This window comes from Cryptomeria japonica, chromosome 5 (genome assembly GCF_030272615.1).
Source record: "Cryptomeria japonica chromosome 5, Sugi_1.0, whole genome shotgun sequence".
Lineage (NCBI taxonomy): Eukaryota > Viridiplantae > Streptophyta > Pinopsida > Cupressales > Cupressaceae > Cryptomeria > Cryptomeria japonica.
Genome location: NC_081409.1, coordinates 584704083 through 584729560, shown reverse-complemented (window position 1 = coordinate 584729560; position 25478 = coordinate 584704083). Strand labels below are relative to the sequence as shown.

At 36.9% G+C, this 25478-nt stretch overlaps 1 protein-coding gene across 4 annotated transcripts; it reads right to left on the bottom strand.

Annotated features, from left to right (window-relative positions):
* Positions 1-17985: 17985 nt before the first annotated feature.
* Positions 17986-25041, bottom strand: LOC131074319 (disease resistance protein RUN1). Of its 4 annotated transcripts, XM_059221522.1 has the most exons (9): positions 24578-25040; positions 24152-24271; positions 23760-24070; positions 23533-23687; positions 20530-21524; positions 20065-20343; positions 19181-19767; positions 19090-19149; positions 18682-18818 (listed from the first exon to the last, which is right to left on the bottom strand). In XM_059221522.1, exons 1-8 carry the CDS (start codon positions 24740-24742, stop codon positions 19134-19136), a joined length of 2628 nt encoding a protein of 875 aa, XP_059077505.1. In that variant the 5' UTR covers positions 24743-25040; the 3' UTR covers positions 18682-18818; positions 19090-19133. The 4 variants fall into 4 exon arrangements, with proteins under 4 accessions (XP_059077503.1, XP_057866895.2, XP_059077505.1 ...); XM_059221520.1 differs by having other exon boundaries at positions 17986-18818; positions 19090-19767; positions 24578-25039; XM_058010912.2 differs by having other exon boundaries at positions 17986-18818; positions 19090-19767; positions 20065-20337; positions 24578-25039.
* Positions 25042-25478: the final 437 nt, after the last annotated feature.

The following is a 25478-nucleotide window of genomic DNA, read 5'->3' as shown; positions in this document are numbered from 1 at the left end:
AAGATTTACATCATAGATCATCACAGATCTTTACAAATCATTATAGATCATCCTATGGATCATTATAACAAATTACAAATCAATTACAACCATTGAATGATCATAAATCATAACCGCACTTCGATCTAATAAACAATCAATCCCTTAAAATATTCTTCTATGTTCTTTGTTGTTTCCCAAGAGATTCCATCTTTAATCACGACAAAATAACATTTTAAAACTTTATGTGGATTCAACCATGTCATCACCATCTTAAAAATATAATGTAATACACTGCCGAACTCAAAATCAATACCAGTTGGGTAGTGCAAGGTAATGGGTCACAAATTGGCAGTAGTCTGCGCATTAAAAAACACACTCTTAGAAATGGGGGCCCATTTTTGCTTCGGCCCCTCGAGGCAAAAAGTAACGGGGGCCCGAGGCAAAACTAAACAAGCCCCCATTTTGTTATCAAACAGGGGCCCTCTTGAAAATGAAATGGGATCCTATTTTTAAATCCAATTTTACCCATTTTTTTCAAGCGCATTTTGTCATTTTTGGACAGTAATGGTAATTTTAGGAATGAGCCCCCATTTTCAAAACAAGGCTCTAATATGTGGAAGTTGATTCCACAACCCACCACTTGCCTCGAGATTAGATCTAGGATAGGCATGGGATGGCCACACCTGAGACATAGACCTGCAAATTCAAATCTCCATGAACAAAAGCACAAATATGAACTTCCGAAATAGTTTACGTGCCTCTAATTAGAGAATTTTTATACGAAATTAAAACCCATTTCAGATTATACTATCTAGATTCTAAATATGTAATTTAAAAAAAAAATTGATTATTTTAACTATTTTTCATTTAATTTATGTTAAATCGTGTTCATAAACTTGAAATATTAACTAATTTTGTTAATTTAATAACTTTTTTATTTTAATGAATTTTGAAAAAAAAATTATATGTCATCAATCTACACAAAATTCTTTTCTATTTTAAAAATTAAAAAATTAAAAAATGTTAAGTTTACATCAAATTATGTGGGTCGTACACATCAAATTTTTAAAAAGATAATTACGGTCATTAAAAAATAATTAAAAAAAATACAAAAAAATATGCTCATCAATCTTCAACGTGTTACAAACCATTTACCAAAACCGTTTGAGAAAATAATTTTAATTGTGTCAAAAAGTGTGGGTCGTACACATGCATGGTATGGTCCTAAAACAAACATTTTTAAAACATAGTTTTTAGAACTCCATTCAGAAAGTTATTTTTTATTATGTGGGTATTAAAATAAATTATATATTTGGAAAGTAGACTCATAGGGCTATCTTTAATTACTAACTTTTTCCAAGATATAATCTCCAAGTGTTTTAAAATTTAAGCTCAAATGAGACAAAACTTGAAAATCAGGGAAAACACTTCCACTGACCTGGTTATAAGATTTGAATACCGGTTCTTAAACCCTACTAAAACCCTACAAAAAATACATCAGTCAATCATAAACATGACTTCCAGTAGCCAAAACATGACGCGGTTCTGGTCATAACCTCATTACAATGTTACAAACACATTCCAAACCGCAACACCAAATTCCTTAACAATCTCTAGATCCAATTACTTAAGCATAACATAGCTTAACATTTATCGGTTAAAGTCCTATTTTCCATTTAACTGTCAAATCCATTCCATAGATTTTTGATCAATCATAGATGACTTAGATAACATAATAGAACAATGTAACCATAGTTGCCATCAATGACAACACAAACTGATCATCAAGTCATCAAACAACTTCTCAACTATATCATCACTAATAATCCTAATACCAGTTCATCAATATCACCAACAATTATGCCAACATCCATTCATATTATCAATTATGCCAATATGCCAACAAGAAGAGGGAAAGGGGTTTGAGTGAGAGAGAGAAGGGGAAAGGGAGAGGGAAAGGGAGAGTGAGAGAGAGAGAAGGGGAAAGGGAGAAGGAGAGGGAGAGGGAAAGTGAGAGAGAAAGAGATGGGGAGAGATAGGGAGAGGGAGAGGGGGAGTGGGAGAGAAAGAGAAGGAGAAAAGGATAAGGAGATATAGGGAGAGAAGGGGAAAGGAATGTAGAGAGAGAGAAGAGGAAAGGGAGATAAGGGAAATAGGGAGAGAAAGGGAAAGAGAGAGGGAGAGGGAGAGGGAGAGGGAGAGAGAGAGAAAGGGAAAGTGAGAGGGAGAGGGAGAGAAAGAGTGAGAGAGAGAAGGGAGGAGATATGGAGAGAGAGAGAGAGAGAGAGAGAGAGAGAGAGAGAGAGAGAGAGAGAGAAGATGAAAGAGATCTAGAAAGAGACGGAGAAAGTGAGAAGGAGATCTAGAGAGATAAGGGGAAAGTGATCTAGAGAGATAAGGGGAGAGGCATCTAGAGAGAGAAGGTGAGAGAGATAGAGAGAGAGGGGGGAAATGGAGATAGAGATCTAGGGAGAGAAGGGGATCTAGAGAGAGAGAAGGCGAGAGGGAGAGAGATATAGAGAGAGAGAAAAGGAGAGGGAGAGGGAGATGGAGAGGGAGAGTGAGAGTGAGAGAAGAGGGGAGAGGGAGAGGGTGAGGGAGAGAGAAGGGGAAATCGATAGAGAGATCTAGAGAGAGAGAGAAGGGGATCTAGAGAGAGAGAAAAGGAGAGGGATAGGGGGATGGAGAGGGAGAGTGAGAGTGAGAGAAGAGGGGATATAGAGAGAGAAGGGGAAAGGGAGAGGGAGAGGGAGAGGGAGAGAGAGAGAGGGGGAAACAAACATAGAGATCTAGGGAGAGAAGGGGAAAGGGAGAGGAAAAGGAAGAGGGAGAGGGAGAGGGAGAGGGAGAGAGAGAGGGAGAGGGAGAGGGAGAGGGAGAGAGAGAGGGAGAGGGAGAGGGAGAGAAGGGGAAAGTGAGAGGGAGAGCGAGAGAGAGAAGGGGAGAGAGAGATCTAGGAAGAGAAGGGGAAAGGGATCTAGAGAGAGAGAAGGGGAAAGGGAGATCTCTCTCTCCTCTGCCCAACCCCTCTCCTTCTCCCCTTCTCTCTCTCTCTCACTCCATCCCCTTCTCTCCCTTTCCCACCTCTTCAAGCCATTTCCCATTTTGGACTCCACTCTCCCCCATCCCTTGCCCAACCTAGGTCTCCCTTCCCCCTATCTCTCCCTCTCTCTCTAGATGCCTTGACCCCTCTCTCCCTATCCCTTTCCCTTTCTCTCCCTCTCCCTCTCCCTTCCCCCCTTTTCTATTTTGATACTATCTCCCCCTTTTCTATTTTGATACTATCTCCCCCTTTTCTATTTTGATACTATCTCCCCCTCCCTCTAATTAATTTATCTCCCTATATCCCTCCCCCCCTCTCTCTCTCCCCCCCTCTCTCTGTCTCTCTCTGTCTCTCTCTGTCTCTCTATCCCTATCCCCTTCTCTCCCTATCCCTCTCTCTCTCTCTCTCTATCCTAAACAAGATATCAAATATCAGATATTATCCGATATCCAATATCTGTGAGAAAGGACACCAACCAAATTGTTGGCACCCAAGTATGAAAATTTATATTAATCCTGCCATATCGGATGTTAGATACTATTTGATATATGGTATCTTTTATTATTAAATATTAATAATAAATAACAATATATATTATACTATTAATATATAGTATATAATATATACTATATATTAAAATTATAATATATATTATATGCTAATATATAATCTATTATTAATATATATTATATATATGTAAAAGTGGCAAGCCACGAAACTATTTATTTATTTTTGATAGGTAATAGGCCAAGGGCCGGAAATTTTTATTGATTTAAAGTATTTTACATCTCGGTTCAATGTGGGCACTAGTAGGAAAGAACTGAGTCAAGAAAACCTCCAGTCTAGCCCAAGGAAGATTAACTTCCTAGAAAAAGTACAGAATCTTATGATGGTATTTCTACCTTACATTGCTTGGCAATATTGCCATTGAAATATAAACGTGAAAATTATACAAATGCTATGGAATTTATGAAAGTTCTGGAAGCTTTATATTTTCTCTCAGATATAGATCCTGGGTTGAGGCTTGAAAGATACTATCATTCCTTCCTAGTATCCTTGCCCTGCAAAATAGACCAACCATCCCCAAAAAAAAAACACACAACACCATGCACTCGAAAAGTCTGCAAACATCTTGAATTACCATGTTAGCATATGTTAGTCCGAAATCAAGCAACACATTGAAATGGACCGCCATATTATAGCGGATGTCATGATGATAATCAGAAAATGCTCCAGTCAGGTCACATAATTCCAAAGATTTATCCTAGGACTAGGAGAATTATATAATTTTAGCTATGATTCATAGACCATTCATCCACAAGTGACCAATATAGAGCATATAACTTCATATGAATATAATTCTTGTATTTTATCTTTCATAAAAACCCCATTCTATACAATTTTTAGTCTTAATCCAATGGGAGATTATTCCTACCAAAGTAACACAGTTGGATTAATTATCAAGGTTTGGATTCCATAGATGTCTTTACTGCCTAATCAAAATTGAAAATGTAGCATACACAACAAAAAAATAAGAACCAATGAAGCATATCTTGCCCATATTACTTAGCAGAGGCTAATAGGTTAGAGAGACCTCTGTATCAACTTTACTATATCCTAGACCGAACCAAAGAAAGGAGTTATATAGAAAAGTAACAACAGGGTGGTGGAAACCAAATATCCCCAAATCAAACAAAATTATGGGTCTTCAAGGAGGCAATGCGGTGAGTTAATCCACTTGTCCTTGGGAGTCTGAGCTAATAGGCTCCCCATCCAGCTCAATACCCTACAGTTTCAGGTAATCTTCAAACCATGAGTCCTTGCTTGGAGCATGAAGGTGAAAAAGGCAGAGGAGGAACACAAGGCTCCTATGGATTTCATCACTTCTGGCATTGAAGGCGGATGGGTCTTCAATAACCAGAGTATACTTCCTGGGCACCGAGTTATTGTTAATGATCAATATTTCATAATGCTTAGGCCTTGGGATGGTTAGTTCATCACTGATATTGACAAGAACCCTCTCCATCTCCCCCAAAATGGTTGCATTGAAGACATCCCTGCATAGGGAAACCGTGACCTCTCTGTCCTTCTCAAAATACATTGTTACAACTAGGAACATGGCTGCTATATCCTAGTTGGCCCTAGTGCGGTCCTCATTATTGAGATATTCATTCCCTAAAACTCTTTTGATGACATAAATCACCACCTCATGAGGGAGATGGATAATCCTTCTTAGCCTATCCTTCGTGATCACTTCGCAGAAGGCCATCTGCCTTTTAACACTTATCAATCTAATCGAGGTATCCATGGCTGAAATTCACTTTTAATAAGCCTGAGTAAGTTGGGAAGGCCGGTCTGAGAGCTCTTATTAAATAAGGGGAGAATCGATGTCTTAGCAAAACTGAGGACAAGGAGTAATGATTATATGACACTTAGTTCATTTTACTTAAGATTTCGGGTGATATGCCGACATAATTAAGATTTGAAATTATTGATATGACAGATCTTTCTTGTTGTTCACATATTCTGAAAAGACCTCCTTTTGTAAAAATGCTCACCTAAAAATTCTTCAAGTGTTGCTCAGAAGTGTTTCCTCTTTTGTAAATTTATCGAGCATTCATGGCGATTTTTATTAGTTACCATTACCAGTTGCACAACGGTCACAGAAGGCATTTATTTGAATTTATGATGAAGTGACTTTATTAAAATTTGTATTGATCCTCACGGCAAAAAGTAATCATTCATCTAGCAACACTTTATATTGTCCATCGATGCTCATCAATTTTATGGCCACACCCTTTTTCGATGGAATCATGTACTTCAGTGGCTTAACTTTATCTTCCCTCAAAATGTCATGTTTCATTGATGTCTCCTTAGTTTCGATGAAACTATCGTCATCATTAAGGAGCTTTGTGGCTTCATCAATCTCTTCACTTTCATCGAAGGGCTCTACCTCATGTGTTTATGTTGATGTAATCCTCCATCGCCTCATCAAAACCCCATTTTCGGCAGGAATCCTTTCTTCGCGTGTTTTGCAACCATCTTATCAGTCAGGTCATTGATGAAATTTTTTTATGTTGGCGAAAAAAAATATCCTCCTTTGACTTTTCATTTTTCGATGGAACTGTGCTCATCGGCCAATAACTTTTGTACGTCTTTGACACCTTCCTTTTCTCGAAAAGTCTTATCAATGAGAAAGCTATCTGTGGTCAACATCTTTTATGCCTCTTTGATACACTCTCTTCCTCAGAATAGCTTTGTCGATAAAATATCCATTGGTTCCTTTGATATCACTCTTTCGGCTAGACTTCTTCCCTCGGTGAGCTGTTCACATGTGTCATCGATATCGTGGTTTCATTGAAACTCTTTCTTTCATCAGTGGGACCACTCCTGATTTCCTTGATGTATTTTGTGTCGATGGAACTAATGTTTTCAGTGAATCCTTTTGGAAGTTCATCGAGGCCAAGATTTGTTCGATATGTCACTTTATCGATAGGATAATGGTAAGCTTCTTTGATAGAGTCATTTCGGTCAGACTAGGCGTTTCGGTGAAGGATTAGTATGTATATCCGATGGCCTTTGTTTGAGTGATAATTTTAGGATTCTAATGTTGATGGAAATGCCAAGGGTTCTATCAAAATTCTTAAGAGCATGCTTGATTTCATTTTTTTTTTAAGAAAAATTCTGCAACTTCAATTGAAACCACGAAATTCTATTTATTTAAATTCAATGCTCAACAGTGGCTCTGACTGGGGATGGGGGTATACTATGGATGCCTTCAAGAATCTTAATTACTAGAATATAAGTAATTGTATGATTTGTGTGTTAGGCATTTTCGATTAAAGGGGAGGGGAACTCCAAGTTAATCCACTAGGATAAGGCTAACTTTGAAGAGTTAATGAGGATGATGTTCCAAACTTCTAAGTTTGAAAAGGAAAATTAAGTTTAAAGGTTGTAATTCTAGCTAAAATTTGAATATGATGGATACCTCAAGGGTAATCAAGGTGTCCCGACTTGATGTTGATGGAGGAGAAACCATCCGCACCTTTATTTGCTAGCTGATCCACTCTAGAATTGCCTTCTCTATAAATATGGTTAAAGGTGATTTCATCCAAGGACTGAATATCAATCATGATGTTTGAGAGGATAGCATTGAGTTTCCAATTAGGAATATTTCCTTTTCTGAGGGCATTAATAATGATAGCTGAGTCCCCCTCTATGTTGATTTTTCCTAATTTTGGAATTTTGCATAATTTTATACCTTCATGAATTGCTCTTAGCTCCGCCTCATTGTTGGAGCTCATACCCATTGCTGAGGCTAGGGCTACAATTTCCTCCCCTTTCAAATTGTGTATACACCATCCAATACCCAAAATACTAGGATTCCCTCTGGAAACCCCATCAAAGTTTATCTTAAACCAACCACCTTTAGGGGGGACCACTTGCACTCCTTTTGCTTTTGTAGGTTGATGGATGGCCCATCTCCAACATATGGGGGAATTTTCAAACCAATCCATTTTAGTCTCATTTCCCCATCCCATTCAGTAATCTCCATTTTTTTATGACCCTTCATAGATTGACAATTGGTTAATTCAATTATAGCAACCTCAACCTTGTTTGTAAGTTGAGGCCAGTCCATCTTGCAATCTTTAAAGATCCTCCTCTTCCTTTCTTTCAAAATCTCCCAAATTAATAGTGAAGGACCTAAAACCCATAAACCATTATATAAGAATATTTTGTTTTTGATCGGCCATGCTTGTAACATGGCTAGGATTGAGTGTGGGATGCGGGCATACCAATTCATCTTCAATTTAGGCCAACCCCAACAATTGTGGGAGTATTCACAGGTCAGCAATAGATGATCAGTTGTTTCTTCCATCTTCTCACAGAGAGGGCATCTACTAGGTCCTTCGAAACCCATTCTCCTGAATGTGGTGCTATCAGGATTCTATCCTAAAGTGCTAGCTAGGCAAATAACCCAGCTTTGGGAAGACATATTTTATCCCAGCATAGTTTTAGTGGGATGTCTATATCTTTGGTTTGTCTTTTTTTGATAAGATCATTGTATCCTTCTCTAGTGCTATATTTACCTTTCTTAGATCCATCCCATGCTAAACCATCCTCCTTTTCACTAAAGGAGATTATTCTTGAAGCCAATGTGTCTTCTAGAACTTTTAACTCATTAGGTGGGAGATCTAAGTTTCCTAAGGATTTCCACTTCCAACTTTTAATGCCATCGACCAAGATTTCCTCTATATAGTCTGGAACCTTCTCTCCCCACCAACTCTCTAGGATTGATATGGCAGTATCGAATTTATGTTCTCTACTGATAGCAGGGTAGCCTCCCCAAGAATCCTTCCAAAATAATGCTTTCTCTCCATTCCCTATATTCCAAGTCAGCTTACTAGATATGATTTCCTTGCAATTCATCATGATATTCCAAATCCTTGATCCCTTAGGGGGGAAGAGATTCTAAAGATTCTGATTGGACCAAAATTTTGGAGGTATATATTATAAAGTAATTTCACCCACTTTAAATGGGGGTTATTATACATTCTCCATACCAGCTTTGCCCCTAGAGCTTTACTTTGGAGAAATATGTCTTTTATTCCCAACCCCCCTTTTTCTTTTGGTTTACAGATTTTATCCCATGCTACCAGGGGCATTCTGAATTTTTCATTAGCTCCTTGCTAAAAGAAGGTCCTCAGATGTTTGTTCAATTCCTTCTTTTTTGATATAGGTACGTCAATACAAGAGAGTTGGTATATGGGCATGGCTGATAAAACAGATTTTATCATAGTTGCCTTGCCCACTGAGGACAACCATCTGCCCTTCCAAGTATCTATTCCTTTTATAATTTTTGTTAAAGTTTGGTACCATAAATTCGAGGATGTACAACCCTTATCCAAGGGTATACCTAGGTATTTACAAGGTAGGTTGCCTTTATAAAATTTGAGGATATTGCTTATTTTATTTGCTAGTTTTTCTTTTGTGTTGAAGAAGAGTATATTTGAATTCAGGGTATCGATTTCTTGGACAGAAGCCATTGAGTAGGTGTCAAGAGTTTTCTTGATAGACTTGGCTTCTAGCATATCACTATGTCCAAAGAGCATAGTGTCATCAACAAATTGTTCGTGCATGGTGGCTTCAAGTCCACTAGTAATTTTGATGCCTTGGATAGACGACTTCTCCCTGGCCCTATTAAACAATCTTCCTAGGGATTCTGCCATTAGAATGAAGAGAAAGGGAGATATAGGGTCCCCTTTCCTGAGCACTCTAGAGATAGCAAAAAAACCCGCAGGAGATCCATTAACAAGAATTTACATTCTGGGTGTGGAAATGCATTCGTAAATAAGGTTGATCCATTGTTTAGCAAAGCCAAAGGATTCAAGACATTTGCATCAGAAGTGCCAATCTACCTTGTCATAGGATTTTTTTTATTTCTAACTTAATTAGAATACTTGATTCTTTATTAGTTTGTACTGAGTGAATTGCTTCTTGGGAAATGATGATACTATAATAGATTGAACGGCCTGGCACGAACCCAATCTGTTCCTCATTGATCAGCCGGGAAATAAACTTATGTGGTCTATTTGCAATTGTTTTTGTTAGTTGTTTGTATAATGTGTTACATAGGGCTATTGGTCTAAAGTCTTCAAAGCACTCAACTTTGTCTTTTTTTGGTATTAGGGCTATAAATGTATTTCTTAGCTCCTTTAGAATTTTACCAAAGTTTCTTATTCCTTCTAATGTGTAAGTGATCTCATCACCAATGAAGTTCCAGCATTGCTGGTAGAAGGAAGTTGGGAAGCCATCAGGTCCAGGGGCTTTATCTGGGTTCATCTGGAAAAGTGCTCTCTCAATCTCTTCCTTAGTGAATTTTGCATTTAGAAACCGTTTCTACTCTTTGTTTATTAGCTTTGGGATACACTTGAGGACCTCATTTCTAGAGGCTAATCTTGATCCTTCCAAGTTGTTAAAGATGGTGCTAAAGTAATCGATTGCTTCTTTGGCAATGACCTCCGGGTTGTTGCTCAGATTACCAGATTGAGTCTTAATGTTGTTGATTTATTTATTATTCTTTTCTGCTTAGTACTATTGTGGAAGAATTTGGTATTTCTATCCCCTGATTCTAGCCAGAGTTCCCTTGACTTTTGTTTCCAGAAAATTTCTTCTTTGGCCAAAATTTCTTCATACTTTGTTAACATGGAAGATAATTGTCCATGCCCTTCCTAATAACCTCTTCGTTTATTTCCTTTAAAGCTTCTTCTATTTCAATTTTTTTGCTGAAGATATTTCCAAAATTGTTCTTATTCCACACTATTAAATTTTGTTTTATTATTTTTAATCTGGCAACTACTTGGAAGGATTTTGAACCTATTTCCTCGGCTTCCTTCCACCATTTTTCTATTAACTTTAAGATATTCTCATCTCTTAGCCACATTATCTCAAATCTAAATGGGCTTCGGGTAGAAAGGATGACGTCTAAGATGTTGAGTTGGACTAGGAAATGTTCTGATCCAGGTAATGGCAGGATATTTGCTTCAAAGGAGTTCAAAATGTTGGCCAAATTTTCCCGTAAGAAATATCTGTCCAATTTTTCTGCAATATTGCAGAATCCTTTTCTCCTATTATTCCAAGTAAAGGAGTTCATTTTAGTTTTGATTTCCATTAGATTGCTATTTATTATCCATTCTTTAAAATCTATAGTGGCTTGGGAGACTTTTTTCATGCCCCCCCATTTTTCTAGAGGATCTGCTATGGCATTGAAATCCCCTCCTATAATACTAAACTGATCCGGCATCGAAGTGAGGAATTGCTCGATTTCAGCCCAGGTTTTCTTTTTGTCCTTGTTCTGAATGGGCCCATATACATTTATCAGGAGGAATTTTAAATTGCTCTTGTTACTATTAATCCTACCACACATCTAGTTGGGAGACTTATGTATTGACTCATAGGAAACTGCCCTAGGGTCCTAGATTACTGTTAATCCTCTAGATGCCCCCATGGCTGGGATCCCCACTACTTCTCTTATCCCTAATTTTTTGTTAAATGCTTCTAAATCATCCTTTTTTAATTTTGTTTCTTGTAATAAAATTAATTCTGGGCTAAATTTTGTTAAGCAACGTTTTATGATTCGCTGCTTGTTAGGGGCATTCAAGCCCCTAACATTCCACGTGAAGAGCCTCATTTCTCCATGGGAAGGGTCTTCCCCTTCCCTGCATAGAAAAGGTTTGTTAATTTAGTTTGGCCTTCTACCTTTCCTTCCAAATTGAGTAACTTCGATAGGGGTTTCCTACCCCTTCTTTTAATTTCTTTGGTGCAATCAAGGGAACCAATATCTTCTATGGTTTTGGCTAATCCAAGGTTGCCTTTTTCTAGTTCCTTGTTTGATTCCATGATCCCCATAACCTTTTGGACTGCATCCAAAATAATATCTATCTTCAATAGCCCTAGCATAAGAAGCCTTTTTTAATATGCTAGTTCTTCCTCATCAACAATTTCGTCTATGAAAGTTTCCATCAGATCGTTAACTGTTTCATTGCCCACATAATCTAAGATGATCCTATTTTGTACTTAAATTCTCTTTGAATGTTCCTCCTCAGTTTCCTTGGTTTCTATATTTAGTGGGTCACTAAGTTGTGATATTGGGCAGGCTTTATCGCTCAAAATAGAAGGCAGGTAGTCCCTACCATTTGACTTGTCGATAAACCCTCCATTAAATGCCATGTTTGATTTCTCCCAAGGAGATCCGTTCTTGCACCAATCCATGAGGGTAAGCTCTTCAACGTGAGGGACAGGGGGATCTATATCCATAAGTGAGGGTATCTCAAACAAGCCACCATCATCACAAACAATTTCCCCTTCCTCTAATTCCTAAATTAGGGTTTCCTTATCCTTCCTATCTTTTGTATTCCTACTCAAGTCTAATTTATCTGTGGTAGCCTTCATCAAAGTATTTATGGTGAAGCCTCCTCCTTCTGGATTGAGAGTTAGAACAATCTTATCCTTAGGGGATAAAGCTGGACTTCTATTTCCCAGATTAGGGTTGGGTAGGGTGAGATCTGGAAGGATAACTTCTCTTGAGACCACTCTGCCTTTAAATAATTCTGGTTTAATCCAATACAAAGAATGATTTATTATAATTTTAATAGACTCAATGTCAACAATTTTGATTGGCAATTTGACCATCATCCTGATGGTTGTAGAATCTCTGAAAATTTCCTCTAAACCTTCAAAAGCCCCAAGTGAGTCACCTATTCTGACAAGGCAATGATCGTGAATAAGCTCAACTAGGAGGTTAGGTAGTTCTACCCACCTTGGGATAGAATGATATTCGAAAATCTTAGGGGAAAAATTTGGTTGCCATTTAAAAAGGAGAAACAATAACCTTGAAAGAAACTAGGTTGAAAATTTAGTAATTGATCCCTTAATACTAATGATTTGCAATGAATAAACATATAATTATCTTCTAAGGTTGTGATACTTACCTGTCCTTTGGTTGTGGAGATCAACCACTGGATAATATCCTGGGTGGAGGCACTAAAACCACATCATTTGCCAAAGAGATCACATCTTTTGTAATCCTCCCAGATATCGTTTGTGTACTGGTTACTTATGATAATTGTGTTCTGACCAGAGATGATATGGGAATTGACTTGCTTCTCGCTAATATGATTTTGAGACTTTTTTGTTCACTTAAAATCCTGAGGAAGGGCTCTTGATGGTTTTGGTAGAGACTCCCCATGAGGCCTTTTTTCCCCAAGTTTAACCCTATTTGCAGTAAATCGATTTGGTTCTTGTGATGGCCACCACATGTCCTTCCTTGCTGATAGGTCCTTGTGGTTTTCCAGTGTTGATCTAGGGTTCCTTTGTTTCCCCGACCAATCAGTATCTACTGCCGCAGATGCAAAGATATCCTTGTTATTTATAAATTTAGATTTATTTTGGCTAATTGGGAGGCCACCTGGAACCCTAGTCGCATTCTTGCAAATTTGATTCAGAGTTAATGGGATCGAATTTACGCCTGTAGTGCAGGATTGCATAGATGAAAGGGCTTCAAATCTATTTGATGAACCCACCTTGTTTTTGTGGGTATTCTGAGAAAATAAGGTAGCTTGCCATGGGGATATCCTGTTAGACCCTTGGATATTTTTAGGGCGAAGGGCGGTTTTCATAGCTAGATGCGATTTATTGATCACAAGATACTTCTTACCACTTGTCGTGGTTTGGGTGAAATTTTGCAAAGCCATTTTTTCAACAGTAATTTATGTTTTTAGTGGAAAAACAATAGATGTTACAATAAACTCACTAAACTAATTATTTATTAATTACAATATATTATATATTATTAATATTATACATATTAATTATATTTATAATAAAAATAATAAAAAATTAGGTATGAGATTTGTATCAGATATTTGTTACCTTTGACATAAATCAACAACCTTGATATTTGCCTCGAGATTGCATTGGGATTTTGCTAGGACATGCCAAGCCTAGAAAGTAAACAAAAAAAACATGTTTTTGAGTTCTCCTTGCTTTTCCAAACTTCGCCCTGGTGGCGAATGACTTTATTTTTAGCCGAAATTGACGAAACACAAAGGGTTTTTAAAGGACATTCTCATCTTTCCAACAATATAAATTTTTCTTTATTCGGACTTTAACATATAATTATTATTCATTTTCTAATTGAATTTTGACTAAAGTATTGATTGATAAGATGATTGAAAAACATCTCTAACTTTCAAATGGTATCACATTTTTTGAATCCAAAACATGCGTCACATTTTATTCTTCGCATACTGTAGGATTGAAAAAAAATGAATTTCATTAAGTGTTGACCAAGTTAAGGTGGTTAGACATATGAGTTTTTAATCTTTTAAAAAGTTGTAGTAAAAAATTCATAGTTAATTAGTTACTTCAAAAAATTTTACAAAATAATATGTGTCACATTTGGACATATGAGTCTTCTACTTATATCTAAAATCTTATAAAAAAATATTATGATTTGATTGTGGCTTGGGTGGTCAGACATGCACTTACTTCTTACCTTTTTCCTAAAAAATTTAGTACTATTGCATTGAAATTTGAAACTTTTGTCAAATAGATTTTTTTTTCTTCAGGAAACAACTAGTAGCTTAGAAAATACATTCAATTTTATACAAATTCTATTCTTACATATTTTTAAAATAATGTTGATAACTTATTCAAATTTTTACGTCAAGTTGCCTAACTCTATTTTTCTGAATTTTCATTGCCACTTAAGGGCCCCTTTGGCCCACCATGATCTTGCACATACCCTAATATGGAGGTCCTTACAAAGTGTGTGAAAGATGGGTATTTCATAAAAAATCATATCTCTAATGGGTAAATGCAAAAAGTTTAATCCACTTAGAGTGGTAGTTTCAGACTTAGTCAAAAACACAAAAATGTGTCATACAAAATAGAATCTCATTACGCTTCGAGGTCCCAAGGTGAAATTTGAAATGGGATCCTGAGCCTAAATCTACAAAACAAGATCTAATTTTAAAAATTAAGCGGGAACCTATTTCTTTTTATATTGTTTATTTTTTTTAATTGAAAATGACTTATATATACATGAAATATAACATTAAGTATAAGTACTTTAAGTTATATTTCATGTATATATTCATAGGATGTTTGAGAGTGGTTTAAGATCTCTTGGAATTATAATGCAGATTCTATATTTTCAAAGATCCTATAAATTTTTAAACCTAGTCAAATTTAAGTAATCAGTAGGATCATATCCATATTCTCTCTCTCTCTCTCTCTCTCTCTCTCTCGCTCTCTCGAGCTCTAGATAGATCTCTCCATACGACTCTTCTTATATCCCCTCTCTAGCTCTCTATCTCTCTCTCTCTCTCCTCTCTTTCCAAAAATCTAGACCTATCTCTCTATCTCTCTTTGGCATCCTTATCTCTCTTCTCTCCATCTCCTCTCTCTCTCTCTCTACACACCTCCCCTCAATCCCTACCTACCTCTATTTCTCAACATATAACCCTGTATCTCTCTCTACATCTTTCTCACCCTTGCTACCGACTTATCTTTCTCTAGATACATATAGCTCGCTTCCATTCTCTCTCTCTCTAAACCTCACTCCTTTTATCTCACCTCTATCCTCTCTTTACTTCTCTATCTCATTCTCTCCTCTCTCTCTCTCCTAAAATCTAGACCTATCTTTCTACCTCTCTCTCGCCTCCTTAACTATCTCCTCTCTCTACACACATCCCCTCACTTCCTACCTACCTCTATTTCTCTACATAAACCTCTCTATCTTTGCCTGCATACCTTTCTCTCCATCCCTACCAACTAATCTTTCTCTACACACACACACACACACAAACACACATATATATACTTTTATCTCCCTTCTATCCCATCTCTACCTCTATATCTCACTTTCTCCTCTCTCTCCCAAAATATAGACCTCTCTCTCACATCCTTAACTCTCTACTCTCTGTCTCCTCTCTCTCTACACACCTCCCCTTACTCCCTACCTACCTATATTTCTCTACATATACCTATCTATCTCTCTCTACATACCTTCTCTCCCTCCCTACCAACTTACCTTTCTCTACATACATCTCTCTTCCATAAATGAGCTCTCTATTTTTCCCTCTCACCCTCCTCCCCATCGTCTCTCTCTCTCGCCAACCCTCCCTCCTTCCATCTCTACTTTTATCTCCCCTCTATCCCCTCTCTACCTTTCTATCTCACTCTCTCCTCTCTCTCCCAAAATCTATATCTATCTCTCTACCTCTCTCTCACATCCTTAACCCTCTACTCTCTGTCTCCTCTCTAGACACACCTCCACTCACTCCCTACCTACCTCTATTTCTCTACACATACCTCTCTATCTCTCTCTACATGCCTTTCTCTCCTTCCTTACCAACTTATCTAATTCTACATGCATCTGTCTTCCACCCTCTCTCTCTCTCATTCTATCTCCCCTTTCCCTCTCTTTCTATCCATGCATCTCCTCAATCAATCTCTTTATCTCCCCTCTCACACTCTCAACCTACCTCTTCCTCCCTTCATATCTACTTTTATCTCATCTCTATCCCCTCTCTACCTCTCTACCTCTCTATCACACTCTCTCCCAAAATCTAGACCTATCCTACTTCTCTCTCTTATCCTTATCTCTCTCCCCTCTCTCCTCTCTCTACACCTCCCCTCACTCCTTACCTACCTCTATTTATCTACATACCTTTCTCTCCATCCCTACCAACTTCTCTCTCTCTCTCTCTCTCTCTCTCTCTCTCTCTCTCTCTCCATATCTACCTCTCCACCACTCTCTCCTCCTATATACATATCCATCTCTCTCTCTATTTCTTTCTATCTCCCCTCTCCCTCTCTTTCTATCCATCTATCTCCCCAATCACCCTCTTTATCTCCCCTCTCAATCTCTCTACCTACCCCTCTTTCTCTCTCTCTCCATCTTTACCTCTCCACCCCTCACTCCTTCCCTCTCTACTTTTATCTCTCCTTTATCCCCTTTGTACCTCTCTATCAGGTCATCAATAAGGGAATGCACCAAGTTTTTAGAAATACTTGAAGCTAAGCACAACTAGCTATACACTAGGTACAAGAGCACAACCATCAAAGTGGGTCCAAACAAAGTGTGAAATTACAAAAGAATATACTTTAGGACACTACACAAACAATCTTGGAGAACTCATAAATTAGTTTTAATATTTCATTTCATTATTTAAAAATACCAAAATTATTAGGGGGAAGCAAAATGTGTCAGAATCCTCCTCCATTGCTTCCTCCCACTTACTCCAAGCCAAAAACCCTAGAATATAACTTGACAACCACCAACCCACTACAAACCAAACACTCAAAAAATAGGATTGTTGCCTCAAGAAATAGGTGGTGACAACATCACACTATAAATAGACATCATGAAAATAAAGAGGAACACTTTCCTACATGAGTTGACTCAAATATGTTAGCTTAGAGAATTTTTGGCTACATTATTTTCCTATGGTATTTATTTTCTAACTTCCTGCTATGTTTCACATCCTTTCGAGGATTCCTTTTGGAGATCCCCTTGCTTTCCATTTTTCATCCCCTAGGTGCTTAACACTCTTTCACAAGGCAAACATCTAGGAGATAGTGCTGCAACTTATTAGAAAATTTTCATCCCTTCTTCTAATCCTTTTGTTTGGTTTAACATTTAAAATTTGAATTTCCCCTTTTTGTTCTTTGTAAAATCTAACCAAGGCCTTGACAATGGAATCAATGTTAGCAAGAAAAGGGGGGAACACATGCCATAGCTTTGATCCCCAAATAATTTCTCTATGTTGTATTTGTATCCATACTCATTCATACAACAGGAGTAAGGAGTTGATCCACACTACATATTAATTGGTTTAACATTAAAAAAAAATGAATATTCATAAACCATAACATGTTATATGTAGAACTCCCAATATATATATTATCATTGCTCATTCATGTACATATATGTAGGGCAAGGGCTTTTGCCTTTAATTATATCCTTATATCTCCTTGTACATATATCATATACTCCTATTTCAATATATCCACTATTGTGCATATGATTCCTCCTCTATTACATTGTATCTTTCCCCATATATATCTATCTAATGGAACATGCCTCTTCAATTAGGAGCTCCATAACCTCTTTGCGGTGGATTGTGGTAAGATTTGTGTTGATTGTTTAGGCTCTATCTTTACCTTGCCAACAGTGAATTTCTACACCACTTATTTGAACCAAGTTCATCTCTGTGCAACATAGTTAACCTAAGATAAAGAATAGTGAAATCTATAGATTCCTTTAGACTAAAAAATGTGATTTAACATATGATTCCATTAAATTTTGATTGATTACCAACTATTATTAAAAGCACATGAGTTGTAAGCAAATCATCACATTTAACCAAACATACGGAAATAGATCCAAAACAAGAAGGAAAAATGATTTAAAAGTAATTATATATAAAATAAAAACAACTCATTTATGAGGAAGCTTATTAAATTTATAAAAAAATATGGGGTCTCACAGATGAGATCCTGTTTTATACTAAATGACCTAGAACCAACAATTGCATTATAATGGAATTTTAGATACCAAAAGAAACCTTCCCTGCGAAGTTCCATGGTTTCTCAGTGACTTATTCAAAGGGTGTTAAGGAGATGAGTTTAGCATATGGCAAAGCGTTAGGGGAGTAAATAGTACTGTCTTAAAACATCCTTCCCCTGTGTAGTCTGTGAGCGCTTCGAAACAATGATGATCCGCACCCTTGGGATGTATAAGTTTTAGCCTTTCCACGCACTTTCTGCCCTCCTCGTTTACCCGCATTCTTGTGCCCACGATAAACGAATGGCACTCATCCAAAAGCGCTGAGCGCTCTTCTCCAACCCCAGCATATGCACAATACCCAAACAATTGCCTCGTTTTCATGTCAGGAGCGATCAATGCAACGGTGCCCGGCAATAAGCCTACGAGCGTTTGGCGGACTATCTCGTCGCTTTGCTCTACAGCTCCCACATACGAGTAGATGATCTCATAGTTTTGGTCTCTAAGTCGTCTACTTTCTTGTCTGAGAACATTTAAAGCCTTGGCATTACAAGGTAAAGAGAGATTGCACGTTGTTAACAAGAAAGCCACTTTGAGTTCAGTAGATGGAAATGGTGACGAAGTGGGGCCCTCCCTCAGCCTCTCCTCTTCATCCAGATGCACCAGTCTTCTCTCCTCATGAAGCAATGCTGTTGATATCATTTCTCTCAATTCAGACCCCTGCAGCGCACCGTAGGACAGAGATTAATTATACAAGCTTATGCCTATGGTTTCAAGAAATAACAAAATGGAAAATCAGAAAATGAAGAATGGGTTCTATGAATTCCAAAACAATAGTGGTTTTAGAGTTGAAGTGGTGATCAATTTGTTAATAGTTCTTTGAAACAAAAAGTAAATAGTTTTAAAACAAGACAACCCACCATAGAGAACATTATAAAACCAGGAGAAAATTTCCATAACTAATTATAATTGTATTCACTGCAGAGCTTACCAGATTGTTGCCGGAGTAGACCACTAAAGGATAGCGCTCCTTTATTAGATACCACCGATGTTTCAACTTGGAAGACTTTCGTATAATCAAAAACATCAAGCTCTTCAACGCAACAAAGCTGTACATTGCCTCTTCTTCTATTTCTGAGCACTTGAAAACGTCTATTGCAGCCAGCGATTGCAGGCATCGAAAATTATCACAAAGCCTCTTGAGATTTTGGCATTCCTCTAATGACAGATATTTCAATTTCTCCAGCTCTCCAAAGGATTGAGGTAGGCTTACCAAACTTGAGCAGAAGCCCAAATCTAGCTTTTCTAAGCTAGACAAATTCCCAAAGCTCTCCGGTAAACTAGTAAGCTTTGAACACCCTCTCAGCTTAAGATGACGCAGACAGTTAAGCTGACCAAACTTGTGTGGAAGCCTTTTCATGTCGCACCAGTAGATTTTTAGCTCCTCCAACCTAGCTAGATTGCTAAAGCTTTCAGGCAACTCCATGAAATTTTCACACCTGTTTATTGTGAGATAGCGTAAACACTCCAGTTGGCCAAAGTCAGTGGGAAGACTCCTGAAGGTAGAACAATCTAAAAGCTTTAACTTCTCTAATGAAGAAAGCTTCACCAAGCTTCCGGGGAGTTTAAAAGAGTTCTTCAGCTTCATTAGATGCACAGACTCTGGCAACTGCAGATATGGTTACCTTCTCAGATTAGCCCAACAAACCGTGTGAAAAAAAAATCATGAAAAAAATAAACTTGAACCTTTTTAAATTAGTCCAACAAACTGTATGTGTTAATATAACTTTTCATGGAAACAAAAATCTTGACTCTTTTTATGATAAATCAACGAGTGTCATCCAGAATATTGATTGATAAAATATACATATCCAATTCAGAAACAATTTTTAAATATACACAACAAATCCAGAAACAATCTTTAGAAGAAGAAGAATTGAATGATGAGAAAGAGAAGTACACTTGCCTCGAAATCATTGTCTTCGGTTGATAAGTTACCATTGAAAAAAGCCAATCGTTTATACTTGTTGCCATCGATTGGTAAAAAAGAATCATCATTGTTGACGACCTGGAGAAACCTTAAATTTTGAAAACTTGCCTTACATCGTCCTTCCACTCTCGAACTTTTGCCCAAGCACAGAACTCTTAATGATTCACTCATGAGGTCCAGATCCTCCGCTGCAATTTGGATTTTCTCTTCGTTATCTGAAAGACATATGCCTTTCACTTGTCCAAGCTTCTGCACCTAAAGCAAAGAATGATTTAGGACATTCAACAAGTTGAACAAAAAGGCAAACATCTTATCATAAAAATTGTTTCATTGGAATCAACCTGACATTCAACTTGATTACACAGAATTTAACTCCACCCATCTAACGATTTGAAAATTCTGTGAAAAGAGAAGTCATATTATGATTATAAACAAAAATACCTGCTTATCTTGGAAAACACCTTTCAAAGATTGGACGGATGTAATTCTTTGGGATTTGGACAACCATCTTGCTCGTGCTCCAACAATATCGTGCATAGTCAAATTACCTTGCTTAGAGTTCTTAACAAGTGCAGCATCTTGCAAAGCTTTAAGTTGTACCTCTCCAATAATGTACCCAACCTCTGCCCATTTCCAATTCTGAAAGAAATGAGCAATGTCTAGAAAAGCTTCCTTGTAAGAATTCTCTCGCAAACTGTCATAAACACAGCTTACTACACTTTCACTCAATTCTCCTTCTCCGTTCTGCAATGTCTCTTTCAGAAATTTGAGCCAATCTGAGACGTTACTGCCATCTGCTAGTAAATTCGACCCGACCATTTCTAATACTAATGGAATACCACCGCAACATTCTACCAGCTTGTCGATAGACAAGTGTTTCTCTAAACTTGCATTTACATTCCCTAAAGCTTTCTTACACACAAGTTTTCTGGCATCTGAACTTGACAGAATATCTACTATATATGCAGAGCGCTGAATGTCAGACTGCAATATAAAGTTAGTCTCGTCGAGTTTCCTAGTGGTTATAAGCAATCTGCTCTGGATCGGAAGGCAGGATAGGTCCCTTGGAAAAAGTTCAGTTAGGTCGCTTCCCTTAAGAGCATTATCTATAAACACAAACACTGGTTGATTTGCTTCTGACTTGAAAATCTCTGACAGTTTTTCCCGACCCTCCACACAATCCCTCAATTTAATATTTTTCGCAAATAAGTCTTGTAACAGCTGCTGCTGAAGTAGTTTAAGATCTTGCAGGCCACAGTTTTGGTCGATATTTAGCCTGCAGATTTTGTAGCCCGGGAGGAGGATTCTGTTGTACACTGCAGTAGCAAGGGTTGTTTTACCTATTCCCCCTACTCCGTAAACAACCACAGCTTTCCTTGATTTATTATTCAGATCTAGAAGCTCGATGACCTTATCCCGTGCGTTCTCTATGCCCACTGTAAAATCAAACAAAACCAAATTTATATTAATAACCAACTAGAATGCCAACAAATGGGAAAAGCTTATCTAGCTGACATTGTGTAAATTCCATTTTGATCCGGAAAACAAATTCATGAGGTTGAGTCAGGTGACTGCTCAGGCAGCATGACAACGTGCTGACCTTGTTTATACGAGACCTGACAAATGGGTTTTCAAGTACTGGGAAACACATCAAATTCATAAAAAATTCAAAACTGAAGGAGACGGGGAGAATCAAATCGTAAAGCCAGACACAGAAACTTACTATCTTGGATTGATAAAAAGATTTGTTATAGAAATTTAAATCATAGAGCTTGAGCTTTTTATAATGCACACACGTAAAACCAGTCTTTTTCTATGCTTATTACTGTAAATTTTCATTATCCACAACCTGAAAGAGAGTTTTCTCTAAACATAGAGATAAGAAATCTGCAATCCTGAAAATAAATTAAGGCATGATGCACAATGCCCACTTGATACGATTCAAAGATCAGTATCTACGAAGATTCAACAAATCATTAATGAGTAGCATGATCAGATTTTTGTTCCTATTTTTCAAACATACGAAAATATTTTTACTTATTTTCTTACTATAGAGGTATGGACTGTAACTGTAAGTAATATTAATAGAATATAGCAAAACGGAGATAAAGAAGGGCAGAATTATTAAAAAATGAACAAAGAGTCATCTCAAATTAATTGAAGAAGTGGTGACATGTTGAAGGATGTTACAAGTTTTTTTTTTTAATTAGAAATAGAGTACATTATGAAGAGCTTCATGTTGTAAAAAAGATTACGAAAATATTAATCAACGATGATGGGGATTATATTTTCCAACATCCTTCTTAATCATAACTGGCACTCTCTAAGACACCTTTAAACCACAAAGCTTCTAACTCTTTGCACTTCACATGCCCAGAAATAATGCTTTTATCTTTTTTTCGTTGCTGTCAATTTTTATTCTGCACAACCTAAAAGATAGAGTTTTCTAAATCATAAAGATAAAAGAAATTGAAATCCTACATTTGCGGCCTAATGTTTAGGAAAGGTAAGACTGTCTGGGGAAAAAATAAAATTTGAAGAGTCTTCCAGAATCCGCAATGCAAGAACAGACTGTAGAATAAAAAATAAGAATTTAGAACCTTAAGAGTAAAAGTTTTCAGATTTTAGACCTTTTAACTATAAATATAAGACTTTTTATTAATGCAAATAACAGTATTGTGCATTGCATTGACTAAATGTAATGCAAACTCTGTTTGGTGCTCTGTATTACCCTGTTTTCTGCTGCTGTTCTGCTTGTATCATTGTTTTTACGCCCAGAACATGCATTCCTAAAAGTAAACTAAGACTTCGAACTTTTGAAATTTGGGCATGATGAACAATGTCCAGTTCATACGATTCAAGGATCGGTGCCTATAAGTATTGAACAAATCTCTGATGAGTAGCACCATTACATTTTGTCCCTTATTTTTTATACATATCAAAAGATTTCTACTGTGTTTTCGTTCTGTAAAGGTACCGATTATATATATATATATATATAGATTGTAGGAGAGGGGAGCCAGTGGAGGACAAAACTATCACAAACAAAAGTCGTCTCAAATTAGTGGAGGAAGTGACGCCATGCTGGGGGATATAAAATGCTGAAAAAAGAAAAAAGTTTTTTGCTTTGCATAAAAGAAAAGACAAAGCTAATCATTGGTAGTTGGATTGTGTATTCCAACAAAAACCTAGGGATCTTGTCACTGAATAATTCTTTGCACCCGTTGAGGGTTTATAAGAAGCCGAGAGTTGAACGTGTGAGAGAAATCTGACAGTGTAGAAGCAAAATGGTACTGAAATGAACTCTCATATGGCTTTCCCTTGTCTGAATGCATCATTCTATTCGTTTTAGTAAATTATAGGTTTAGTAACGCTTGTGGGTAATACCAGATATCTTGATACAAACATTAATATCGATGACAAGTTGAACAAGGGTAGAAGTACCTGCATCAGGATATGTGCCTTGTGAAGGAGGAAGAAATGTAGGCCTGGCTTCCAAAAGAGCCACAAGAGCTGCCAAAATCAGATCTGGATACACATGCCCCAGTTGAGATTCGAACCTCTGCAAATCCTCTGCGTCCACGGTAGCAGAAAAAATTCTACACCACACAGATAATTGAAGTTATTTCCCAATTCCCTTAGATATCAGCTAAAATAAATTTAAATCTTACCTTGAAAATTTGCTGGAATTGATTTGCGAGATACACATAATGGACCCCTTCACAATAAACACTAGGATGTCATTGAGTTTCTGCTTTTCGTGTTCTAATTGTTCATCTAATTGCTTTATGTGTTTAGCCAGAGCAAACATATATTGCAGGAGTCGTAAACATTGTTTCCTGTTGTTACAGACTTTATCCATTTGTTTGAGAACATGTCCCACCAAAGAAAGCCCCACTCCTACACAGTGAAGTTTACCTGCGCCATTCATTACCTCAATCACCATTTTACCTGCTACACAAGCCAATGTACTCTTAAAGTCCTGCAAAGCCACGAGTAGATTTGTAAGTTGAAGAATCTTTCAAATTGGTAATTTGCATAGAATTTCTAAAATTCACAGTACCTTATCACTATCTTTGTTCATATCAGCAATTATCTTCTCGATCAATCCGCTACTATATTGGAAATAATTACTGACTGTAGCAGAGCATACAACATCTTTTCCAGACATGCTCTCACTCCCCTGTAATAAAAACAGTATAATTATTCAATGATTATGAAAAATTATAGTTGAACAGTTTGATAGTTAAATATGACTCTCTTATGCATGTTACATATTCTACTGAAAAATCAAACAATTTAACAGTCACTTTTCAGAAATCACTTGCAACCAAAAGGAAGAAACAATAGATTTTTCTATACAATCTGAAATTAATTATATTAATCGAGAAACAAAACATGATTGAAATTCTATATTAGGAATTGGAAAAAAACCCTAGATGAAACAGAAACCAGATAATGGCAACCGTAGGATGGAGACATTGTTTACGTCGTGATTGACGATGTTTTTCAAGAGCTCATCAATGTAGAAGATCAAATCATTCTGCTGAATCGCGTCGTCAAATGACAGTTTTATCACATCGTCATTAGCATTATCAGTGTTCGCCGAAGCAGAATATGTCTCATTGTAAGAACAACAGCAAGCATTGCCCATCGTCAACAAAAAGATAATTGACAATGAGAACAAGGAACAAGGGGAGAAGGGATTTCTCTATAAATCTTCCACTTCACCCAAATATAGATAGCAGACGGATCGAAACCTTGTATAACAGCTCAAATGAAACAAGGTGGGATTTAAATAGACTTCAAACAATTATGTACATCTGCAGTAAGATTATGTAAAATAAGTTAGAGCTGTAAATCGTTGAATTTTTCTCTGCCGCGTTAGACTCCTTTGGAAAATGTATCTGAATTATCAAACGCCATGGTTTGAATTAATCTTCAATTTGAACAATTTAGATTACGGTATGAGAGAGGTCGTCGGAGAGGGGTAGTTGAGATGTGTTTTGTAGGGGAGTGGTAGTTGAGCATGACGTGTCATATTTTGATTTATTAATAGATTGTATGTCTCTTATTTTTCTAACATTAAAATAATAATATTATTTATTTATTTTTGTTTCAATAAGTAGGTCAAAGGATTCAGTGGCTGTCCATGTACCAACAATTGCTCACCTCTTTCATACCTAAGCTTCTAATTAAATATCGATACAAATAATCAATATATAATAATTAAAAGTTCACTAAAATATTTCATATGTACCAATAGTCACTCATTTGTGCATTTGTAGTTAGCCATTGAATATTTAATAAGAAAAATTGTGCAACTTTTTTGGTGATCATAGTGCACATTTAGTCGGGTATTTGTGCATAGGTATTGGTCAAAACATTTA